This window comes from Lepisosteus platostomus, chromosome 23 (genome assembly GCF_059453375.1).
Source record: "Lepisosteus platostomus isolate fLepPlt1 chromosome 23, fLepPlt1.hap1, whole genome shotgun sequence".
NCBI classification, from domain to species: Eukaryota; Metazoa; Chordata; class Actinopteri; order Semionotiformes; family Lepisosteidae; genus Lepisosteus; species Lepisosteus platostomus.
In genome coordinates, this window is record NC_142633.1 from 6,064,893 (window position 1) to 6,085,413 (window position 20,521).

At 42.8% G+C, this 20,521-nt stretch overlaps 2 protein-coding genes across 3 annotated transcripts; both read left to right on the top strand.

The window, feature by feature from the left end:
* The first annotated feature begins 694 nt into the window (after positions 1 to 694).
* On the top strand, positions 695 to 5,169 carry LOC148641913 (uncharacterized). Of its 2 annotated transcripts, XM_088617434.1 has the most exons (6): positions 785 to 833; positions 941 to 986; positions 1,571 to 1,659; positions 2,974 to 3,826; positions 4,486 to 4,666; positions 4,896 to 5,169. In XM_088617434.1, exons 3-6 carry the CDS (start codon positions 1,617 to 1,619, stop codon positions 5,109 to 5,111), a joined length of 1,293 nt encoding a protein of 430 aa, XP_088473560.1. In that variant the 5' UTR covers positions 785 to 833; positions 941 to 986; positions 1,571 to 1,616; the 3' UTR covers positions 5,112 to 5,169. The 2 variants fall into 2 exon arrangements, with proteins under 2 accessions (XP_088473558.1, XP_088473560.1); XM_088617432.1 differs by lacking the exon at positions 941 to 986 and having other exon boundaries at positions 695 to 833.
* A 3,661-nt stretch (positions 5,170 to 8,830) lies between these two features.
* Positions 8,831 to 14,069, top strand: LOC148641914 (uncharacterized). Its single transcript, XM_088617438.1, has 5 exons — positions 8,831 to 8,925; positions 9,611 to 9,699; positions 10,250 to 11,099; positions 12,325 to 12,505; positions 13,802 to 14,069. Exons 2-5 carry the CDS (start codon positions 9,660 to 9,662, stop codon positions 14,009 to 14,011), a joined length of 1,281 nt encoding a protein of 426 aa, XP_088473564.1. The 5' UTR covers positions 8,831 to 8,925; positions 9,611 to 9,659; the 3' UTR covers positions 14,012 to 14,069.
* The last annotated feature ends 6,452 nt before the right edge of the window (positions 14,070 to 20,521 follow it).

Here is a 20,521-nt window from a genome sequence, read left to right on the forward strand (position 1 = left end):
GAACTTTTAGAGGTAAAAGAAGATAAGTGTAATCACAAAATGTGAATAAAGATCACAACCAAAATATGCTGTTTGCACATATATTCACTTTACTTGGTGTTAAAACCTTTGGAAGCAATTACAGCCGTAAGTGTTTTGGGGATAAGGCTCTACCTGCTTTGCACTCTACAGCCTGGGCCACATGTCTTGAATTCACTTTTCTTCTGGCGACAGTCAAGATGAATAATTGCCCAGGGTATGCAGTGTGGGATTTTAATTGAAGGCATCGCATCTGTAATTGTCACAATTTACCAATGTCCCTTTAATTAGTTTACGGTGTAATTCTGATACTTACATTAATCAGTTTGTACTATTTGTATATTAAAGCAGAGTGAATGTTTTTGTATTTATAAGAAATTCGTAAGAAACATACAGCCAAACATCCGTTTGACAGTAAAGTCTCATTATATACACATACAGAACACACACTGTGCATACACAAGTTCGATTCCTGTACTGTATTTCTGCAATCGTTCCTCAAAACTACTGGCATAGAGGATACGAGGTGTAGAATGAGGCCGCAAAACTGTACAGCTCATATTCGTAAAAACGGAGAATTTGTGTCGTGGCTCGTCGTGTTAAGCTAGCCAGCGCATTGAGGTCTATCGGTGTCCAGCCCTCGCTCCTGTGCATTTAATACTGCGCTCCTTTTAAAAGTCTCCTACTCCGACATCATTGGTCTGTGTTGAACACGACGCGCGGAGCTCAGGGTTTAAAAGAGCCGACAGGAGGAGGTGGATTGAGGTTGATTGGTTGGGCTTTAGAGGTGGAAGAGGAAAGGATTTCGGTTTCTTGTGAGTCTATATTTATTTGCTTATTTAAGGAGCACTTGGGTTACTACTTAACAAAAGGTGTGTGTGTGTGGGCGTGTGGGCGTGTGGTTTCTCCGGATTTTTCATAGTTGCGAAGAGTTTTGCTGATGAAAGTGGGACTTCTGCTGCCGAGCGGTAAAGTGCTATTCTGACCTCTCCAAACTCTTCAGAGCGCCTGCTTTCTTATATACAACAGCTTTAAAATGTAGTTAATTCTTCACAAATGAGTAACGGTATCCTTATGACGATTCGGAGCTCTGAGTGAGGGAAAATAAATAGTGCTAGGTGGCTTTTGCTACCCCGAAACCCAGTGAACGAATCTGAAGACTTAATAGGCAATGAATTTTAATCTTGACGGTTTCTGAGTGACGAAGTGTACTTGTTTTCCTTTTTCTATATTACCTATTTTCACTACGTGGTCGTCTTTAACTTGTTTCGTATGTGTTCCCCTTGTCATGTATAATGCAAAGTGAATAAACTTCTCGTTTTTCCTTTTAAAAAAAACTTGTATTGTACCTCTTCCTGGTTTGCTATCGCTAACATTCTACCTGGTGCGTGTGTAAATGGACATTAACCTGGAATACTGCATGTACTTTTGCCTACTGTATATTACGGAAAGAATAACGCGTTCTTGTAAAACGGGGGAGGTTTTTGGTTTTAGATATTCGTGCAAGGGGAAGGTAAACCTAAGTAACAATTTTGGGACTTCTGTTTTGCAGAAACGCCGGATTTCTCTTCAATAAGAAGCCTTTTAGAACACTAGCCATGTCGGATGAGGTTCCTAGCGCGTCAGCAGCAAAGAATACGTGTGAGTATGTTGATCTGTTTTGCACAGATACTGTATGTGTAAGACTATGGGTAGCTGTTGGGGGGGCTAAAATGTAATTTGGTGCACCAAGTATCCATATAGATGAGCTTGCAGATTCCTACATGGATGTCAACTATCTGGTAATTGATCCTAAAACGGGATTTGGTTTGTGGTAATGCTTTTTAAAGAGGGTGTGTCCAGTCCTGGTCCTGGAGGGCCAGCCTGCAGGGTTTCCTGGTTCTTTTCTTTTTTTAAAGAAGTAGCAGCATCCGAAAAGGTGGGACAAGTTAATGTTGACCAGCTGAGTTAGTGTGTGTAAATGCCAGCCCTCCAGAATCAGGATTTATAACCCTTAAAAGATAAATAATGCACAATATATTGGGTATGACCTAGACTTATTTACCATTTCATGTAGCCTTAAACACTATATGATTTGGTTCAACTCCAGAAATTCAGCTTTTATCTGATGACTGCATCATCTCTCTGAATAACTGAATAAAAAAAACTTCTAATGCATAAGGCAACTGTTCATATGCTTTCTTTTGCTGATACCGCTTATTTATACATGTTATTCTCTTGCAAGGTGATGAATGAGTTTTCTATGTGACATGTAAGACTGTGATGCATTCCAGCCCCAACTCAAACTTGATGGTTTTAATTTACTGCTATAATATGATAGTCATGCCTGAATGCTGAATTTCAGGAAGTGTGGACATGTGTGCTCTGGGAGAATCCTTAACTGCACTTCACAAATGAGCATTATTTCTATACATGCAGAAATTGTATTTCAGAAAATGGGTCCTGAATCTTGAATGAATGCTTGCAGTAAAAGGGATGACTTGTACTACTCTTCTGGGAGTAACCAAGAACCTTACTCTTGCTCCTCAAGCCCTCCAATGTTTCTCCAATAGAACCTGGAATTGGTCTCCACCAGTAGAGGCATGCAATCTCGATCAGATCCTGTGAGAGGTGTCCAGTCACCTTTGGTGTCCCAAGTTTCTCATTCCTCTAGACCGCACCACTGAACATAGTTGGTTTGATTCAAGGATATTTGTGTATTTTGTAGGATTTCCTTATCAACATATGGGCAAAATTGGACCTAGATATCCTTGATTATTGTCACATTCCCTTGCTGAGAACTTCTGTGATGTTAGTCATTGTAGTTTCCACTTTGTCATAGTGGATCACAACAGGAAATCTTACTTTCTACAATGCTTTACATATTGTGAAAAGCATGCACACTTTTTAGGCTTTGTGAGCGTGTCAATAGCAATGTTTTTTTTTTTTTACTTGAACCTATTGATGTATTTGTAGGCCCAGTGTTGTTTGGAATGGAGAGTTCAGGGTCCGCCCATATGGGACTGCCCCCAGTTGATTGCAATGAAGTGTTCCATCAACACGCTAAGCACATTGGGAACCTGCAAGGCTTCTCCCACATCCTGTTTAGTCCGACTGGGATAATGTATGCGGTCCGTGATGCAGACATCTATACAGGGTCTCCTCCAGTGAATCCTGACGAGGACTGGCTGACTAAGGCGAAGTGTGTTGGTAGAGGAAAATGGGATCAGTTTCACTCCCTCTTCTTCCATCCAGAAGGCAGCCTCTATGCTGTTTCAGATGATGGTGAACTGTACAAGGGCCCCCCTCCTGATAATGAGGAAGTGTCCTGGTTGTACAAGGTTGCCAAGATGATTGGAACTGTTGGATGGCTCTTCCCTTCCCTGTTCTTTGACCCTGAGGGTATCCTGTATGCTGTGACGTCGGAAGGGAAGCTGGTTAAAGGAAAACCTCCCACTGAAATGAATTATGACTGGCTCAATAATGCTGAAACTCTTGGAAGTGGAGGCTGGCCAAAACTTACCCATTTCATTGCCTTCTCTCATGATGGGAATCTGTGGTGCGTCTCCAAGGATGAAGGGAAGATGTACTCTGCCCCACCGCCAGTCCAGTCTTCTGCTGATGGCTGGCTTGAAAAAGCCCAGTATCTTGGCAGTGGTTATGATCGCTACGAGATGCTTGCCTTCACGCAAGATAAAACCATTAACAAAATCTTAAGCTTGGATTTTAACGTCGCCAGTGCAAAAATTATTTCGCAAGAGCCTCTGACCGTTGGGCAACATGACTGCGACAACACAGCAGGCACTGTTCCTTCAACTGCCACTTTCCAGTAAGTTGATCACTTTTATAGTCTTGCATTTAAAAACCTCAGTTTTGTTTCTGGTGCAAACTCCTCTCACCTCTTGGGGAAATGAGATTCTTGGTTTTGTATCCTCACCTGACCAATTGACTTGTAGGAACTGGTCAGGTGACTGGGGGTGGGGGGGGCAGATGAACTCCCAAAGATCTCTGGGAAATGTAGTCCAGGTCACAGCTATTGGTCTGATGCTGCCATTCTTGCTTGGCATCCCAACATTTAGAGATCTTAAGCAACTAAAGGTAATCTCTTAGGTTGAAATGCCATTGCAAGAAGATTAGCCTCCATGTTTTTTCACTACTATAGCAACCAGGAGACAGTTCTGGACTGAGCTGTTAGTGTGTTCTCAGTCCTTTCCTGTGCATCCACATGCTTTAAACTCAATGACGGAGACTTAATTTGATGTTGAAGGTGTTTTAATGTACAAATCTCCAAGACCTCTGATGGGGGTTCCAGTCACTTTCAAAAGTAACATTTCCACAGTTTGTTCACTTCAGCCCAAATGCTTCATATAACCAATAGATGTGGATGGGTTTTTAGTTCAGTTTAATATGCATTTGTTTAAAAAAATGTATTGTATGTCTTGATTTGATAGAACAGCAAAATAAATGATTTTATTTTCGATTGGTTAGGTTTTCAGAGCCCCTTATTCTGGAAAGCTCCTTTTCCCATGTGTACGAATTTACTGTGGCAGCTGAGGCATCAACAACCTTTAAGGCTGGAATCCCAGTGGTCGCAGAGAATGTAACTGCAGTCACTCTTGATGTTGGTACAACTTATACCTGGAACTTTAAAGAGACCGAAAGGAAACAGGTAATCGGAACTAGATATACCTAAGCAACAGAAATGCTTATTAAATCTCCAGTCAGTAAATTTGTGTGTGGCTACTTCTATACTCTTTCCAGGGTAGTTTCAGCTCATCTCTTCACATCCACAGCTAGACCATACAGAAGTCACTCTTACTGATAAGACTTCCCCCACGTCTTTCTAATTTTGTATCCAAAGGCAAATCAATACTACACTTGCATTGTTCTCTCTGAAGGTTGTAGACCCCTCTACCTTGAGCATCCTGGTGCCCCCTGGGAAGGCTGTGAGGTTCAAGGCTTTTGTTCAGAAGAGAACTCTGGATGTTCCTTATACAGCGAAGGTGACCACTGTCTTTGGATATGAAACCACTATTACTGGAAGATGGCTTGGAGCTTCAGTCTCCAGAGTGGGAATAAAGGAAGAAATCCTTGACCCCAAAAAGGAGCCATAGATCTGACGAAGACCTGTATGAAGTGCTTATTTCTCAATAAAGGATCAAATGACTGCAATATTGAAATTGATGGATTGCATTATTTTCATAACCTGATTCCCTGTTACTTCTAATGTACAAAAGTTTTCTGAATTTAGTGTGATCATACTGTATTCTCCAGATTCGTCTGTTTTTGTTTTCTTTTCCACCTCCCAAAAAATATGCTTGTTGGATTAATTGGGGTCTCTGAACTTCCTGACTCTGGGTTGCAGTAATATGTACCTGGAATACAATAAGCAGCAGTATTCTTTAAAGATGAACTGCAACAAGTCTGCAAAATACAACATGAGTAATCCCTCATCCAGAATAAACATGAGGGAAATGTTAAACTTAACTGTATCTCTCCTCTTTTGGAGAAATATGCTCAACCTCCTGTAGGTAAAGAATACTGGAATCTGGACGGAACAAAATCAAAGTTCATTTTTTTTATTTAAGTGGTATGCCAAGACTGTAGAAATTTGCACACACTTAACTCCTATTTTGTATTGCTGTACTTAATTTTTAGTCTGTTCCGATGTCAGTTTTTGCTTGTCTTGGGCTGGCCTGCTGAAATGCCTAAAAGTCTTATCTCTAATGTAAATCACCCTTTTTATATACAAGGGTGGAAGCTGGTGAGTAATTGCTTACTTATATAGCACTTTTCTGGACACTCCACTCAAAGCGCTTTACAGGTAATGGGGTCTCCCCTCCACCACCACCAATGTGCAGCATCCACCTGAATGATGCGACGGCAGCCATAGTGCGCCAGAACGCTCACCACACATCCGCTATCAGTGTGAAGGAGAGCAGAGTAATGAAGCCAATTTATAGTGACTTATTAAAGTCAAAGGTTTATCTGCAGTCTGCCTGTTCACAGCCTTACTATCATTTGTTTGTTGAACAAATGCTTTTTTTTAAAACCAGCTGGAGGGTCACAGTCTGGCAGTAATCCAGTTTGCCTCCATGCCTGCTATGCCAACGTCTTATACATCATGTGTGCTACGAGAGTGAGGGCAGAGTTTGGATTCCAAACATCACATATCTGCATAGAGGTGACAGGTACTGTACACTGAAATTATTTGTAAAGTGCGCTGGAGAATCTCTAGTGTTACGTTCCACATCCCTCCCCTAGAGAGCGCTCCTACCCCTTTCGATTATGATTAATTTCTATTATTTCCTGGTGCGTCTTGTTTGCTTTTTGGTTAAAAGCCTAGCGTCTCTGCAGTTCCGGGCTCAGTATTGGAAGATGGACGTTAAAAAGCTTGACTAGAGTATTTTCTGGGTTCTCTCGAAGGCAGGCCTTTTCCCCGGCGTCCTGATCGCCTGGGTCAAAGTATCTGGTCTCGTTATGTTTTTAGCTCCTGTTCCTGTGCCGGTTCCGACCCGGTTCCCCTTTTTAACCGTTTGTCTTGGATGGATCTCCTGGCTCTTGGATTATGTACTGCGCCCCGATTTCCCTTTTGGATTTCCTTGGACTTGGTTGGTACCGCATTTCCCCCGAGCACCTGCTCACTACAGTCACCGCCCCTGTCTTGTCCACCCATCCTAACCCCGTTGTACCTTCCTCCGTCGTCTTTTACGGATTATACCGTCCGCATAGGGTCTTTAATAACGCACTCCACGGGAATCAAAACCGGCTCCCGTGACATCTAGCATCTCAAGTAAAGATCCTGGGAAATAGTGTGATGCGTGCTTGTACAATATCAGTAATAAGGTATCCAAGAAATGTTCAAGCTCTCAATACAGTGTAACTTCCAGTGGAAATGAATGAAAGAAGGAAGGACTGTGAATGCAAGATAATAATAATTGCTAACACTTATACAGTATAGAGTGTTTCTGGACACTCCACTCAAAGTGATGTTGTGATGGCAGCCATAGTGTGCCAGAACACTCCCCACACACCAGCTCTCAGTGGGGAGCAGAACAGAGTAATAAAGTCAGTTCAGAGGTGGGGATTATTAGGAGGCCATGATTGGTAAGGGCCAATGGGAAATTTGGCCAGGATGCCAGGGTTACACCCCTACTCTTTTCAAGAAACACCCTGGGATTTTTAATGACCACAGAGAGTCAGGGCCTCGGTTTTACATCTCATCCGAAGGACAGCCCCTTTTTACAGTATAGTGTCCCTGTCACTATACTGGGCCATTAGGACCCACATGGACCACAGGGTGAGCGCCCCACTGCTGGCCCCACTAACACCTCTTCTAGCAGCAACCTTAGTTGTTCCCAGGAGGTCTCCCATCCTGGTACGGACCAGGCTCACACCTGCTTAGCTTCAGTGGGCTGCCAGTTGTGAGTTGCAGGGTGATATGGCTGCTGGATACTATCTAACCTTGCACATGATCCTCTAATGAGCCCCAGGAATCAGCTGGGACTGCTTTCTCAAGTCAAACACTTTTGCAGGTAAGTGTAGGGGGTTGAAGTAAGCTCTGTGCATTACTGTACCACACACCTGTTCATTTGCAGAGTTCACAAAAGCTACTGACTGAAAATGCAGGCTTTGCACACATGAGGGAGACAACATAGAAGGGTTTGATTTGGAAAGTTTGTATTCAAAAACTCTTCATACTGTATAGTCAAAAGATACACTCACTTGTGAAAATGTAAAGAGCTTCCAGCTGAATGAATGCTATTTTCAGTGGTAGGTAATATGTTGGTGGATTAAGGAACATGAGTTTTTGTTTCAGAAACCTGAGCAACATGTACTTGGAGAATTGCAAGATCTTGGAAGGGGGCCCCTCTAGATCATAGCTGATGCACACTATTACTATCAGCTCCCACCCCAATGTATTTTACTATTTAGAATTGGTTAGGTTTTCAGAGCCCCTTATTCTGGAAAGCTCCTTTTCCCATGAGCACAAATGTACTGTGGCAGCTGAGGCATCAACAACCTTTAAGGCTGGAATCCCAGTGATCGTGGAGAATGAAACTACAGTCACCCTTGATGTCAGTACAACTTATACCTGGAGCTTTACACAGACTGAAAGGAAACAGGTAGGTTATCAGTACTAGATATACCTCAGCACCAGAAATGCTTATTAAATCTCCAGTCAGTAAATTTGTGTGTGGGGGACAACTTCTATTCTTTTTCCACTCTATACTCTTTCCAGGAAAGTTCATCATCTCTTCACATCCGCAATAGACCATACAGAAGTCACTATCACTGATAAGACTTCCTCCACGTCTTTCTCATGTCGTTTCTAAAAACAAATTAAAGCCTCACTGCTGTGTTTTAAGATCTTATCTAAGTACATTATGACTGATTCTGATCATTTCGTTCTGCAATTAAAGCCTCAACATTTTTTTACCCCAATGATCGCCCTGTGTTGGTTGCTTCCTGAACCCGCGCTAGTTTAGCAGCTGCTTCTGACAAAATCCGTCTGTGTGATGTATCAGAATAACGGTGTCAAGGGGAAGACTAATCTGTACTTCAAACTTAGAAAAATGATCTATCTGTGGGTTATATATTAGGTTATATTACAAAAATTATCATTACATCACCACACGTAGTACACAGCGTCCCTTTGTCAGCAATTTAATTCGGGAGCTTTATTACACATTTTGTATTTTGTATATTTGGAACACAGAGTAAAGCTCTGTTTGACAATATATATCCTGTGCGCCATCTCCTGTTTCTTATTCAATATTGAAACCAAGTGACAGTCTGCTTGATTCAGGGTAGAGTGATCGTCTGTCTGACGTCATTGGTCTGTTTCCACGCAAGGGGCGGAGCTCAGGGTTTAAAAGAGCAGGCAGCTGTACAAGCTGCGTGGTTGGTTGTTTTGGGGTTGGAGAGGTGAGGTTGAGGTTTTAGTATTTTTAAGCTTTTTTTTTTTTGAACGAAAGAGCAGTTAAATGCTTTGTGTGCACCCGTCCCTGGCTTTATAAGCACAAGCTTTCTGCGGTTTAGCTATAGCTATGCATGTGTTTTCAAATGTTTTTCGCATTTCCGAAAATTTCACAAAAAGGATGGTGCGTCTTTCGTAGTCTAACGAAAAGCGCTATCCTGACCACTCAAGCAGTTCATCAATGCGTCTGCGTTTTTTAAAGCTTTTCCAGACTGTGGGGCAAATACAATGGCTACTGTATCCTAAGCAAGTGCACTTCCAATGATGAAAGTTTTTTACTCGGAGTTCTGAAGAGGGCTTTCGATTAACCTCGGCCAAATTGTTACCATCAGAACAGCGTGAGGGACTGGTCTAGTCGTCTTCCCTGCTTTTAACTCTTAAGATCTGTTCCTTTTTTCAGTTTTGCCATGTTGTGCCCTCCTACTGTTTTTCATGGTGTTCTGGTGAACTGTTAATGTGAAAGGAAAAGTTCCTGCTGATTTGTGTATTTAAAGTGATGTTTGATGTTGCTAATTGGCTTGGTGCTTCACCACTAATGTAAAAAATACATCTTCCAAGTTTTAGTATGGGGATCCATATGAGAAAAGGGATCACTCTTAAAATAACTATTTTGGCTATGGAACTGTTTTGCAGGTGCATAGAACCCTTACCTCCTCTTTGGCAAGAAACGACAACCTCAACCATGTCTGACCAAGTTAAGACTTCGGCAGCAGACAATATGAGTGAGTATGTCGAGCTATGGTGCTGTTTAGGTACCAGAAGCATCTTGATCTTCCAAATTGGGTTGCCACTTGGACAGCTGCTCAGTGGTCATCTTGAACCTGGGCTTGCTGTTGCAGTAATGCTTGAAAGCACACAGGTTTTGCCTTCTCTTCCTGTCCTGAAAGGTGCCTCATTTGTAAATAGAGGATAGTGTATCTACATTGCTCCTGACAAACAATGCCATATCATTAATGAGAGAGGGGGTCCATTACTCTTGTGGCTGGAGATGCTTTGGTGGTTTAAATGGGTGGCTTTCATGGCTCAAGGGTGTGAGTGTTTCCTGGATGTGTGTTTGGGTAACCTAGTGGTCTCCTTCAATTGTGCAGTAATCTATTGGTGCTGAACTGGATTGTGAGAGGGTGGGTTTTCCCCTCCATAGCAGGCTGCACTAGAAACCTTGATTGTATTATAATGCATGCAAAGCAGTAGAGGTTGTGAGAATCATCAGAGATCTAAATAGAAAATGTTGTGATGCATCCCATGGATCTCTTTCAATTATTGTATTCATAGGTGTGTTGCTGTTTGCTGTGGAGAGCTCAGGATTTGCCCAGATAGGATTACCCCCAGTTGACTACAATGAAAGCTTTTATCATCATGCGAAACCTGTTGGAAATCTGAAAGGCTTCTCTCACATCCTGTTTAGTCAGACTGGGATAATGTTTGCAGTCTGTAATGCAGACATCTATGCAGGGTCTCCTCCAGTGAATCCGAATGAAGACTGGCTGACTACAGCCAAAAAAGTTGGCAAAGGAGAATGGGATCAGTTTCACTCCCTCTTCTTCCATCCAGAAGGCAGCCTCTATGCTGTGACAAAAAGTGGGGAATTCTACAAGGGTCCCCCTCCTGAGAATGAGTACGTGTCCTGGAGGTACAGGGTTGCTACGAAGATAGGAACTGGAGGATGGCTTGTCCCTTCTCTGTTCTTTGACCCTGAGGGTATCCTGTATGCTGTGACATCAGAAGGGAAGCTGGTTAAAGGAAAACCTCCCACTCAAAAGGATTCCGACTGGCTCACTCATGCTGAAACTGTTGGAACTGGAGGCTGGGCAGAACTTGCCTATTTCATGGCCTTCTCTCCTGATGGCAATCTGTGGTGCGTCTCCAAGGATAAAGGGAAGATCTACTCTGCTCCACCGCCAAAGCTTGCCACCGACAACTGGCTTGAAAGAGCCCAGAATCTTGGCATTGACTACAATCGCTACCAGATACTCGCCTTCACGCAAGATAAAACCATTAGGAAAATCATAAGCTTGGATTTTGAAGTCAACGTTGCAAAGATCCTTTCCAATGTCCCTCTGACCGTTGGGCAGCATGACTGTGACAACACTGCAGGCACTGTTCCCTACACTGCCACTTTCCAGTAAGTTGATCATTCTTGATGCTTTTTATGGTGCAAGCTGGCCTTCCCACACAGGGAGACCCTAAAAGCCAGCATTTAGAGGTGTCTGAAACTGTATTCCAAGGTCTTGTAGAACAACCAAAGCTCTTCCCTCAAATTTGTGGAACTATGTTGGTCCCTGTAAAATGTGAAGATGTGAGGCAATTCCACTCGGCTCCAGCATCCAGGATTCAGTTCTGCCTCAGTCCAGTTCTGAGCTCTTGGCTTCTCAAAACCTTCCTGTACATCCACATACTTGACTAGATCGGATGTCTTTCAAATGAAGACCCCTCAGCTTCCTGCCTCTTCTTAAACTGTGCAGTTAACCAAAAAAAGGGAAAGTTTTTGAAAAGATCCTTTCAAAGGATTTCTTGGTCATGGTTTAATCCCTGCTCAAGAGCTGATGGCAGCAGTTACTTTAGGTTTTTGATTTAGAAACCAATTCTAAACCAATAGCCAGCACCCATATCGCCCTGCAACTCACAACTGGCAGCCCACTGAAGCTAAGCAGGTGTGAGCCTGGTCCGTACCAGGATGGGAGACCTCCTGGGAAAAACTAAGGTTGCTGCTGGAAGAGGTGTTAGTGGGGCCAGCAGTGGGGCGCTCACCCTGTGGTCCATGTGGGTCCCAATGGCCCAGTATAGTGACGGGGACACTATACTGTAAAAAGGGGCTGTCCTTCGGATGAGACGTAAAACCGAGGTCCTGACTCTCTGTGGTCATTAAAAATCCCAGGGCGTTTCTTGAAAAGAGTAGGGGTGTAACCCTGGTGTTCTGGCCAAATCTCCCATTGGCCCTTACCAATCATGGCCTCCTAATAATCCCCCTCTATGAACTGGCTTCATCACTCTGCTCTCCTCCCCACTAATAGCTGATGTGTGGTGAGCGTTCTGGCGCACTATGGCTGCCGTCGCATCATCTAGGTGGATGCTGCACATTGGTGCTGGTGTAGGGGAGTCCCCATTACCTGTAAAGCGCTTTGAGTGGATTGTCCAGAAAAGGGCTATATAAGTGTAAGCAATTATTATAATTCCAAGAACATGCCTTCACAGATGTACTGGTTCTGGGCAATGTTATCCGCTGATTTCCTTTGTGACTTCTGAAATATTGGCCATCAGGTGTGGAAAGGGCACCACAACCTACTATACAATATTTTTTGTTAACTTGACAGAATGGTAAATAATGCATTTCATGTTCAACTGGTTAGGTTTTCAGAGTCTCTTACTCTGGAAAGCTCCTTTTCCCATGAGCATGGATTTACTGTGGCAGTTGGGGCATCGACAACCTTCAAGGCTGGCATCCCAGTGATTGCGGAGAATGAAACTACAGTCACCCTGGATGTCGGTACAAGTCACACCTGGAGCTTTACAGAGACTGAAAGGAAAGAGGTGGGTTTTTAGTGCTGGATTAACCCAAATGGAAATGCCCATTAGCTCAACACACTCAATTAAGGCGAGATGGTTGCAGTGAGGTGTACAGAACATGTAGTTCTATATTCAGAATATAGACTTGCATTTTGCATCCCCTTCAAGCTATTCATCTAGCAGCATCCAAATAGATTGGGGGACTCTCGGGCAACTTCACTGAATACTTTAAACTCTTCTTAGTTTACACCTTCCTTTTCTTCACATGACATCTGAAATAGAAGAGATTGGAAACTAAGCAAAGTCATAAATTAGCTTGAATGCCCACTGTCCAACTTCAAAATGAACATCCAAGAGGCTTAAACAAGCCTATCTAAATGCAGCTTCTACCTTTTCTAGATCCCTATTGCCTTTCTGCTAGAATGCTAGTGACAAATAGATCCTCTGGTTTAAATCCAGTTCGTGCTTTTAACCTTACCCACAACACTTTCCTTTGTATGAAGGAGTGCTACATTGGCAACTTTACAGGCAATGGGGTTTGTCCCATTTTGACTCTGCTTGGAGATGGCCACTTACACATGGCTAGCATCTGCTGAGTAGTTGCGAAAGGCTGGTAGAATACAATCGACCCCTGGTCATTTCTCTTCTCTTTAAGCATTTAGGAACTGCAACCATTTGTTAAGGCTTTGCCTCTGTCAATATTAGTCTTCCTGAAGCACGTTCTGTGGTTTCTAAATATTCCCTCTTCTCTCTAAGGTATCTCCTCTGCTTTTTGTAGTACTGGAAAATGCCTTTTCCCTTGTGATTATCCTTTTCTGTGTGTTGATCGCTAACCTGGACAGGAAAACTACAGTATATCTATTGTACCACAGGTTTTGCAATTCCTACATGGGTCGGGGAAGGTGTCTGAAATAAAAAAAATGTTGACTCTGTAGTTTTGAGTCAAATCCTTTAAGAAAATCCATTTATAAACCGGGACTAGTTCCTGCTCATTTTCATAACTTGGTGGGAATCAGGAAATGTTTGGATTATTCTTCACAATACCCCGTTTTGTATCCAGGTAGTATTGTGAGCAGTTCTAATTGATCTTCATGCCTGAGTAACTTGCTCCAGACACTGCCTGGGAGTTTCCCAAACTCCCATGTACATGGATAATGGGGTCAGAGGGGAAGAGTAGCCCCATAGTCTCATCACATAAATCAAATTTTCCTTCCTTCACAATGAAAATGCTTTTTTTTTTTTTTCCCCCTCCCTGGCTTCTTTCTAATTGTACTTCCATAAGTGAACATGCCAAGTGTTGATTTGCTGTTTTCTCTGAAGGTTGTCGACACCTCTACCTTGAGCAGCACTGTGCCCCCTGGGAAGGCAGTGAGGTTCAAGGCTGTTGTCCAGAAGGGAACCCTGGATGTTCCTTACAAAGCGAAGGTGACCACTATCTTTGGATACGAGACGGTTGTTACTGGAAGATGGCTTGGAGCTTCAGTGTCCAGGGTGGAGATGAAGGAAGAAATCCTTGACCTCAAAAAGTAGCCATAGATCTGGCAAAGACCTGTATGAAGCATATTATTCAATAAATGGGCAAATACTAGCAGTTGTGAAGTTGTATTTGTTCTTCATAATTAGCTTTTGTGCTATCTAAGAATACAAATTTTGACAGTGACACAATTTGTGCTGATGTACAGAGCCAAAAGACATTGGATTTGAAATGACTATGAGGTTAAAATGCAGAATGTAAGCTTTCATTTGAAGGTATTTACATCCCTCTTGGGCGGGCCATATAGGAATTGCGGCCCTTTTATATATATATATATAGAAAGTAATTGGACAATTGGCTGCCCAGTTGTTTCTTGGCCATCTGTGTTGCATTATGAGTTCATGCCCAAGAGAGCTAACAAAGGGTCTAGAGTTGATTCTAGATATGGCATTGGCATCTGGAGTCTATTGCTATCCTCTCTAAACTCTCTGCACATGCACATGAGTTGGCTCACTGTAGAACTCATGATGCAACACGCAGATGGGCAAGATACAACTGGGCAGCCAATTGTCCAATTACTTTTGGTCCCATGAAATGGGCGGACTATGTATAAAAAGGAGCTGTGATTTCTATATGGTTCACCCAATATATATGTAAATACCCTCAAATTTAAAGCTGACATTGTGCACTTTAATCTCATTGTTTTATTTCAAATCCAATGTGCTAGAGTATGGAGCCAAAACAACAAAAATTGTCACTGTCCAAATACTTACTGTAGAAACCAAGAAATTCGAGCCTGAAGTGTTCGTTCATCCAGCCAAGTGTTTTTGTATGCATACAAGGAACTACAATAAGCACATAACAGTTATAGTACCTATCGTAGCTCAAAGTGGATATGGTCCTACAGAACTTACAGGATATATACACGTTTTCCCCCCCTCCTGTCTTTGATGTAACCGAAGGAAATAGAAACCTTTCTTTGTCATCAGGAGTTTAGTGTAAACATTTACAACTTGGGTAAACATTCACCATTTGGGGGTAAGTACAGGGGGAGGAAAAGCCTTTGTGATCAAGCAGGCGTGATGATTACAGTTCAGCATGTAAAAGCCATTAGCAGGCTCCATCAATCCCCCCTTGGAAAATAGGAACATAGCTTCCATTTTTCAACAAAAATGCGTAGTCTGCTAACTTTACTTCATACTTGTGTACTGTCCTAACATTTGTATTGATGGTGATGCAGTGATTGTACTCTTAATACATGTGATTATAACAATTATACACACAAACAACACTACTCCTAAAAACAAAAAATAAAAATAGTCTTTATGTTGTGGATTCCACCAGAGGTTGGACACATCGACAGAAGGAGGCATGAATCCAATGGTCCTTCCTCTGGACTTTCACAGTCTGTCATCAGCAGCATTTGGTACGGCCCCTCCCACTCAGTCTGAAGCGTCTGGGATGGTATCTTTTTAATCCACACCCAGCTCTCCCGTCTATAGGTCGTGGCCTCCAGGAATGGTCTTTCCCCAGGCCGCCTTCACTTGGTGGGTGGTGAGGCCATTGGCCTGTGTAAGCAAATGACAATACTGCAACACAGAATTAGTTAATTGTCTCAGATCGTTATGGTGGGCAACAAAAGTGTCAGTGAGATGCATTGGCCTCCCTGTGACTTCAAAAGGATTTAGTCTGTGGTCCGGTTGGTCCTAGCTCTCAAACTACACAGCTCCATCCAGGAGACCCCTCCCACATAATACTTGGTGAGTCTCTTCTTGAGGGTTCGATTAACCCTCTCCACTTTCCCTGAAGACTGAGGATGATGGGGGCACTGTAGTTCCCACCTCACTCCCGGTGAGGCGATCACAGCCTGACACCTTTCTAGTGAAGTGTGTCCCTTGATTAGAATCCAAGCGGCAGGGCAGTCCCCACCCATTGGGAAAACCAGCACACCATTTGACTCACACCCAGGTCTCCAATTTCAGGCAACAAAAGACATTAGGCAGTGAGGGCATGCAGGGGATTTGGTCTGCTGGCAGCGCCACACCTCATCATGCAGCTCCACATTTTTTTCCACCAACAGTGGTCTTAGACCTGCATTCCCAGGGCTGCTTGCCCGGTAGCCTTATCTGCATAGTCGTTCCCTTGAGTTACTGGAGATATTTCTTATTCTATAATTTACACTTTATCACAGCTACTTCATTCGGCAGCTGCAAAGTTTCTAACAGTTCAAAGATCAATCCAGTATTCTTAACTGGAGTCCCTGCTTTGGTGAGGAAATCTCTATTCCTCCACAGCCATCCAAAATCGTGGCACACCCCAAATACATATGCAGTATACAGTAGGTTTAAATTGTTACTGTTTTTCCTTTAGCATATTTACAATACAAGTTTCAATCATTGCTCTCAACTCGGCTTCCTTTGCTGAGGCAGTGGGGGGCGTCTTTCCAGCTGTTAACACATCAAATTATGTCGTAACAGCTCAGCCTGCTCTCCATTCTCCCCTCATGCACCAGAGAGGACCCATCAGTAAACAGTATTAAATCTTCACGGTCCCCCACCCTTTGGCTACAGCATCTAATGGTCCCAAATAGTATCTCACGGATGGTGCCTACCTCCATGTTCCTGTGTCAGCACAGCTGCCCAGAACCCACTTTCCACAGTTACATACAAAAGAGTGGTAAATCCATCTGAGGAAACCCCAGTCTCAGCACCTGTAAAATAACTTTTTTCAACTCATTAAAGGTGGCTTCTGCTCCGGAACCAAGGCAGTCTTGTCCTTGGGCTACACTCGGCCCTTAAGCAGATCTGTTTGTGCTCACTCTGAAAAAGAGTCCACCCAGGCTCTGTTAAAATGACACAATTCTAGACACACTTGGGCCTTATCATATCTAGCTTTATGTACTTTTTTAACTAGAAACACTAGAACCTGAAGCAGCTCAGACTTGTGGGTTTCCTCATCAGGGGAAGCAATCAGATCTTGTACTCAGTAAGTACAACTCACTGCCCCCTACTCCTGTGGCCTCCTGCCGTCTACCCACATACTCAATACCACACCGTTGAGCAGTACAATAAGACAGTTGTGCTCCTGTATCCCATAACAGAGAAACAGACATCCCATTAGTAGTACATTTTAGTTTTAACTCATTTTGCTCAATGGACTAGGACAGACTTAGGGAGGCTACAAGGGAACACTCTAGGTAAACAGATCTCTCAAAGGCCTGTTTATCTTCCCCAGACAAACTTCTTAGCGGGGAGATACATTTTTTTCCCTGTTCCTCCCTGTCAGATGAACCCCAGGACAAGTCCCTGCTTTTCTTCATCCTGCATGTGCTTTCTGCAGTTTCTCTTAAAATGACCTGTATTCTTTTACAATAATTGTGAACCAGAGATCTCCCCCGGTCTTATTTAGTTTCTGAGATTCATCCAATTTCTGTGGAATACACCCCATGTGAACTGCTCCCACCTTAGTGTAACATTTCTCTCCATCTGTCGGCAGAGTTTAACCAGTTCTGCAAATTTCACAGTGGTGTTATCCACCAGACATGTTTCTGAATCTACAGCATGTTAACAATGTCTGGTTTCAAGCCATTAAATAAATTTGCTTAATTACCAATGAGGAATTACCCCTTAAACTTAAATCTAAGCAATATAAAGCACAAATGCTCACTATTGCAGGTCTGTACTCTCCCCATATATTTCAACTTTGTTTCAATTAATTTTATACAAATAACATGTTTAGATAACTCATTTAGGTCCACCTGTACTGTGCTGGTATTTGTACTTATATGTTTTAGATGCTCTTATATTTTCTAGTCACTTAAGTTGCTTTTTCATTTCCTTTAGTCAAGTCTCTAGCCAGTCCGGCTGGCTAGACACACTCGCACCGTCAGTTACTATACCAAACTTCACAGTTACACACTGAGGTCTTTCACACACACACACACACACACACACACACACACACACACACACACACACACACACACACACACACACACACACACACACACACACTGTATATGAATATGCCGGCATACAAGTTAATAAGACACACATACACATTAAGAATATTTTTTTCGTATGACATCCTTAAGGTCTTAGATTAGGTTTTATACTTTGTGAACATTTTAGTTATAATTTAATTATAACGAGTTATAGTTTGTTTTGTCTTTACATGTATCTCTTTTAACAGCGTAACTTTTCATAAACACATCATCACTTATTCCAATATAAGTCTGTTTATCCTGACACCTCTGGTCAGGCACTTTCTGACAGTCCTGCTCAGACCAAACCATTTGATCATCCATATTTCTTTTTCAGCTTCTCCTCACACTGAGTACTTTTCACCCAGTATTCAAACACCTTTCCACAAGCTGCAACATCCCACACACCCTCTGGCAGACCTAACCTTTTCCTCAATTTGTCTTCAGTTTCCTTCAACCTTTTTTTCTTACTCACATAATCTGATAGCTGTACTATCATCTCATCACACCACTTTTTATCAATTCTGAAAACAACAATGAAACAATAAAACACGGAAGTGCACCTGGGCTTCCCAACAAATAACACGGACACTCGCCGGGAGAGAACCGGAACATACAGCACCAAACTGAAAATGCCTGCCAGGGACAGCATCGGGCCTTACAGCACCTAGATAGAGAGTGCCTGGCCGGGACAGAATCGGGCCTTACAGCACCTAGATAGAGAATGCCTGGCCGGGACAGAATCGGGCCTTACAGCACCTAGATAGAAAGTGCCTGCCCGGGACAGAATCGGGCCTTACAGCACCTAGATAGAAAGTGCCTGCCCGAGACAGAATCGGGTCTTACAGCACCTAGATAGAGAGTGCCTGCCTGGGACAGAATCGGGCCTTACAGCACCTAGATAGCCATTAGCAGGCTCCATCATTACGTCCTGCACTGTAAGTGTTTGGAGAGTAATCCAGTTGAATATGGTATGCTACAATGTTTTCTCCAGAGGTTTAAGGAAGATCTCTGAGAAACCAGACATGAGAAACAGTTCTTTAGAAGACTGCTGGATCTTCTCATCTGGTCAATCCAGGGTCTGGTCAGTTCCACTAGATCAGTTTTGTCCAGATCTTGAGTTATACAATGATTGCTCTTGCAGAGAAAGGTTATATGCCCTTCACTTTGCTGACACAAGGAGAGGACTGGAGCATGAGGAGGTCCTGAGCCAAACAACCTCATTTTAGCTGTAATGGCTGTAATTTCACTTTCTCAGCCCGTTCACACGATGCAGCTTCCAATCATTTTACAGTATTAATATTGTCCTCCAATGGGACCTGATAAATTCCTGTTTATTCCTGATAAATGTACCTTGCAAGTTGCAGGATCTAGTATCTGAATTAATAAGTTACTGCTGGAGATGGTAAAGCAATGCTAGACAAGGCAGGAGTCAGACATGTGCTGTACTGTGACAGGACAGTGTGAGCAAGTAGCAGAGTGTGTGTTCAACAGGGGAAAGCCGTGAAAACACTTTCCAGGATGTAATCCAAAAAACAGTTGTACAACTGTTTAATTCATTAACTTTAATTTTTTGTTTTTAATTTAGGATGTGTAAAAAGTGTTCCTTATTTCACCCCTCTACTATACAGTTGTCCTCTAGCTGGTTAGCAATGCTTTAAGTTGAATCATACCGTATATAAACAGTTTTCTTCAATTTTTTTTAAATTAAGACACTCTGAAGAAACCTACAGGCAAAGATGACACTGCAGTGAGAAGTTAAATCACAGTGGATCTTGCTTGGAATTTGTGCTTTTATACCATCTAGCCTTACCCCACCCTTTCAGTGCTGCTGCTTGGGGAATCCTGGCATCCACCCTGAAATATAACCATGCAACTGTTTATCAGAAGGGACACCATGTAAAGTGGATTCTAGATTCAGTTGGTGGTGCTTTTGGAAAAGATGCATCTATTTAACATCCTCCATTTATTGCTTTTAACACAAACCTATAGTAATTTACATGTAACAGGTTTATTCCATGCTGAATAAAAGAAAGAAAACGCTTTGGTCATGGAGCCTTCAAGTGAGCCACACCCGTGTTGCTCACACCTGAAGAAGGTTCCCAGCATGGAATAAACTTATTACTTGTTCCTTTGCAGCCTACACATGCTGACGCAGCTACCCACCTGAACTATAGTTTACTGCTGGAGATGGTGAAGCAGTGCTAGATAAGGCAGGAGACAAACGTGCTGTACTGTGAAAAGGGACAGTGTGATCAGGGAGCACAGTGGGTGTGTGAAAAAGGGAAAAGCAGCCAAAATGCTGTTCAGGCTGCAATTCAACCATGGACAAAACCGGTCATGAGAAAACAGAGGAGAGAGCTGCTCCCTCCACAGCAAGCAGAACACTGGATTGTTTAAGCTTTTACTCTTTAGACACAGGACAATAATTGTCGATAAACCCAGACAGTTCCAATTCTGAAGATCAAATCCTCTTTACTTCAGTGTTGCTACATAGCACTGCACAACTCCATGACTAAAGAAGCCTTGTAACAGCAACTCATTGGGTCTCATTTGAGGCCAGTATAAATATTGTAGAGGTTCA

Coding starts and splice junctions, on each gene's coding strand:
- LOC148641913 (XM_088617432.1), top strand. CDS start 1,617: ATGTCGGATGAGGTTCCTAGCGCGTCAGCAGCAAAGAATACGT. Junction 1,660..2,973: donor GTCAGCAGCAAAGAATACGT/GTGAGTATGTTG, acceptor ATGTATTTGTAG/GCCCAGTGTTGTTTGGAATG. Junction 4,667..4,895: donor AAGAGACCGAAAGGAAACAG/GTAATCGGAACT, acceptor TTCTCTCTGAAG/GTTGTAGACCCCTCTACCTT.
- LOC148641914 (XM_088617438.1), top strand. CDS start 9,660: ATGTCTGACCAAGTTAAGACTTCGGCAGCAGACAATATGA. Junction 11,100..12,324: donor CCCTACACTGCCACTTTCCA/GTAAGTTGATCA, acceptor TCAACTGGTTAG/GTTTTCAGAGTCTCTTACTC. Junction 12,506..13,801: donor CAGAGACTGAAAGGAAAGAG/GTGGGTTTTTAG, acceptor TTTTCTCTGAAG/GTTGTCGACACCTCTACCTT.